Below are 3297 nucleotides of genomic sequence, written 5' to 3' on the forward strand. Positions count from 1 at the left end.
GTTTATTTATTTTTGGGACAGAGACAGAGCATGAATGGGGGAGGGGCAGAGAGAGAGAGGGAGACACAGAATCAGAAACAGGCTCCAGGCTCTGAGCCATCAGCCATCAGCACAGAGCCTGACGCGGGGCTCGAACTCCCGGACCGCGAGATTGTGACCTGGTTGAAGTCGGACGCTTAACCGACTGCGCCACCCAGGCGCCCCGTCTTTAACATATTTCTAATGGACTTTTTAACTCTGTCTTCTTCTTTCCTTGCTTAAAATATGGTGCTGTTTTATCTCCTTATTCTCCCCAAAACATTTCTTACTGATTCTTGAGAAAGACTTACTACACTGGACTGGGATAACTTCAGACTCTCCTTCCCTTCATGGAAAGAATTTCCCCAAGGAAATGAAGGAAAGAATATAAAAAAACAGCATGTTTTATTATCATTCACTTAAACACACAGAGTTTAAAGGGATGATTAAACAAGGAAAATACTGATTTCTGAATTACTTTGACCTGTCTTTAATAATTGCATAATTTGAGGTATGACTTATTGTGGGAATGAGAATATCAGTGAATGAAATCCTTTGGGACTCCTCTCTCACCATGTCTACCCTCATTGAACCCATTCATTTCTGCCTTCTTTCAAGTTTCTCTTCTCTAGTTTGTCACCTAGTTTGGACTGTCAATTTATCTTACCTGGGAGAGCAGGGGGATAATTGAAAAATGGTACATCATTTAAGGTTTGTTTTGGAAATGTGGGCAAAAACTGTATAGCTTCAATAAGGAAAAGATAGCCACTGTCTACCAACTTAATCCTGGTCACGTCATCTTTGCACTTATTTAAATTATAGCATGTTTTCTCAAAAGGGGCACTAGTAATTTGCATAATTTTTCATTATATTATTCTGTTTTGTATGTTATAGGACATTTAGTACCCCTGGTCCCTACTTCTAAGTGCCATTAGCATTCTGCCCCATTAGAAATACTCCTACACGTTTCCAAATACCCCTTCTTTAAAGCCACTGACGCTGGATGATTACAGTGTTCTCCAGACTAGTGTCTTGATTTCTCTCCAGTTCAAATTTTATTTGTTGATACTAAATTTTCCTGGGACATAATTTAGGTGTCACCCCTGGTTGCCCAAAAAAAATCTGAAATCTTCTAAACATCTACTAATTTCCTTGTTTTTCTATGCTCACCATTCATGAACCTAATATGCCTGTTCCTTTCTATTATGTTCATTTACACATGACTAAGATACCTATTCTAGGGGCATCTGGGTGGCTCAGTGGGTTAAACCTACAATTTCGGCTCAGGTCATGATCTCACGGTTCGTGAGTTCAAGCTCCATGTCTGGTTCTGTGCTGACAGCTCAGAGCCTGGAGCCTGCTTCAGTTTGTGTCTCCTTCTCTCTCTGCCCCTCCCTCACTTGCATGCACATGGCACGCTTTCAAAAAATAAACATTAAAAAAAAAGTTTTTAAATGCCTGTTCTAGCCTCCTTCTTTGTGAATAACCTACAGAAATACCTACCCTCCTGTTTTAAATACTACCAAGTACTTTTTATGTGTTATGTCCTGTTGCCTCTTTTATGGCTCTTAACATTCTATCTCATGCGTTTATTTATGTACCTGTGTTTCTTCTACTAGATTCCTCAAAGACAGAGTCATTATTTGATTTCCTTGCTGTCTCCACAGTGTCTAGCACATTGCCTGCACATAGTAGTTAGTAAATCTGTTGAATGAATAAATACTAACAGCTAATTGCATCCATATTTTATTCACTGTATATAGCATATGATGAAGCAAATAGATTTTTTTAAACCTGTATACTTTTACTCTTTCATGTAGCTTCTGGCATCGACCAGAAGAGATCAAGATAATATGCAAGCTGAACTGAATCGCCTTCAAGCAGAAAATGATGCCTCTAAAGAAGAAGTAAAAGAAGTTTTACAAGCCTTGGAAGAGCTTGCTGTCAATTATGATCAGAAGTCTCAGGAAGTTGAAGATAAAACTAAGGAATATGAATTGCTTAGTGATGAACTAAACCAGAAATCGGTAAACTATGATTTTGTTTTCTTAATACTTTATTATTATTTTTTTAATGCTTGTTATTTTGAGAGTGAGAAAACATGCATGCGTGGGAAGGGTGGGGGGAGAGAGAGAGAGAGAGAGAGAGAGAGAGAGAGAGAGAGAGAGAGAGAGAGAAAATAAATCCCAAGTAGGCTCCACACTGTAGCGCGGAGCCCGGCATGGGGGCCAGTCTCAAGAACCATGAGATCATGACCTGAGCCGAAATAAAGAGTCGGATGCTTAACCAGCTGAGTCTCCCAGGCGCCCCTAATACAAGTATTCTTAATTGAAATTATCTCAGTAACTTCTTTCTATGTAAGCCCAAGACTGGTGGTATCAATTCTTAAGGAATTCCAGGTCTCAACTTCACTTCCTCCTTTATATGAAGCCTTAGAGGTAAAGAAGAAGGCTGTTTTTTTAGTTCCTGAAAGTCTATTAATGGGTACTTAAAATGCCATTTTAAGACTTGCTGACTGTTCTTAATATTCTGATGTTAAAGGGGAAATAATTAGCTTCTAGTTGCTAGAATAACTTCTAGTAAAGTTATTAGATGGTTGTTCAAACTGTAAATTGAGAAAAAGAAAAATATATAACTTCATATAATTTGGGTTTTGTTCACTGTTACACTCCCAGCCCCTGGAGCAGAGCCCACCTGGCACATCTTCCTTGTGATTCCACAGTAGATAAGAATCTTTGTCATCATTGCTATAGAACAGGATTTGCCACCCTCCTGGAGTGATGCTGAAGATAATAGATAGCTGTGATAATGACTGCTATACCTCCAGCATCACCATGGATGAGCTTTCTCATTAAGGATTTATTATTGCTAATGCTAACTTCTTGTCTAGAAACCACATCTAGAGTTGGACTCAGGATCAGTGTTCACTGCTTACTTCCCTGTCCATGTTCATCTATCTAAAGGAAAGCAATCAACACTATTTCTAAAGTTTTCGTACCTCTGGTAAATTCATTTTCCCTTTCTAATCTCCAAAGTTACAGTTAAGCTGGAAGTTACAATTTCACAGCATGGAAACCAAGGTGCCTTTATAGCTCTTACTGAGTTGCATTATTAGCAAACCTAATTACCGTTTGGAAGAGCAGTAGGAATTTCTTACATCTCTATAAGCTGTAAGTTGGTCTTTGGTCACCTATTTCAGTCTTTAAGACATTTGTGTCTGTGGGGGCGCCTGGGTGGCGCAGTCGGTTAAGCGTCCGACTTCAGCCAGGTCACGATCTC

The 3297-nt window shown here is 39.3% G+C and overlaps 1 protein-coding gene across 1 annotated transcript in view; it reads left to right on the forward strand.

Moving 5' to 3' along the window:
• KIF5B (kinesin family member 5B) overlaps window positions 1-3297 on the forward strand; it is a 49603-nt gene that overhangs the window by 27480 nt on the left and 18826 nt on the right. The window contains exon 14 of the mRNA XM_040451038.1: window positions 1839-2045. Coding sequence (XP_040306972.1) covers window positions 1839-2045 — 207 coding nt within the window. The remainder of the gene's footprint in view (window positions 1-1838; window positions 2046-3297) is intronic.

This window comes from Herpailurus yagouaroundi, unplaced genomic scaffold (genome assembly GCF_014898765.1).
Source record: "Herpailurus yagouaroundi ecotype Mexico unplaced genomic scaffold, PumYag 203, whole genome shotgun sequence".
In the NCBI taxonomy this organism is placed as follows: Eukaryota; Metazoa; Chordata; class Mammalia; order Carnivora; family Felidae; genus Herpailurus; species Herpailurus yagouaroundi.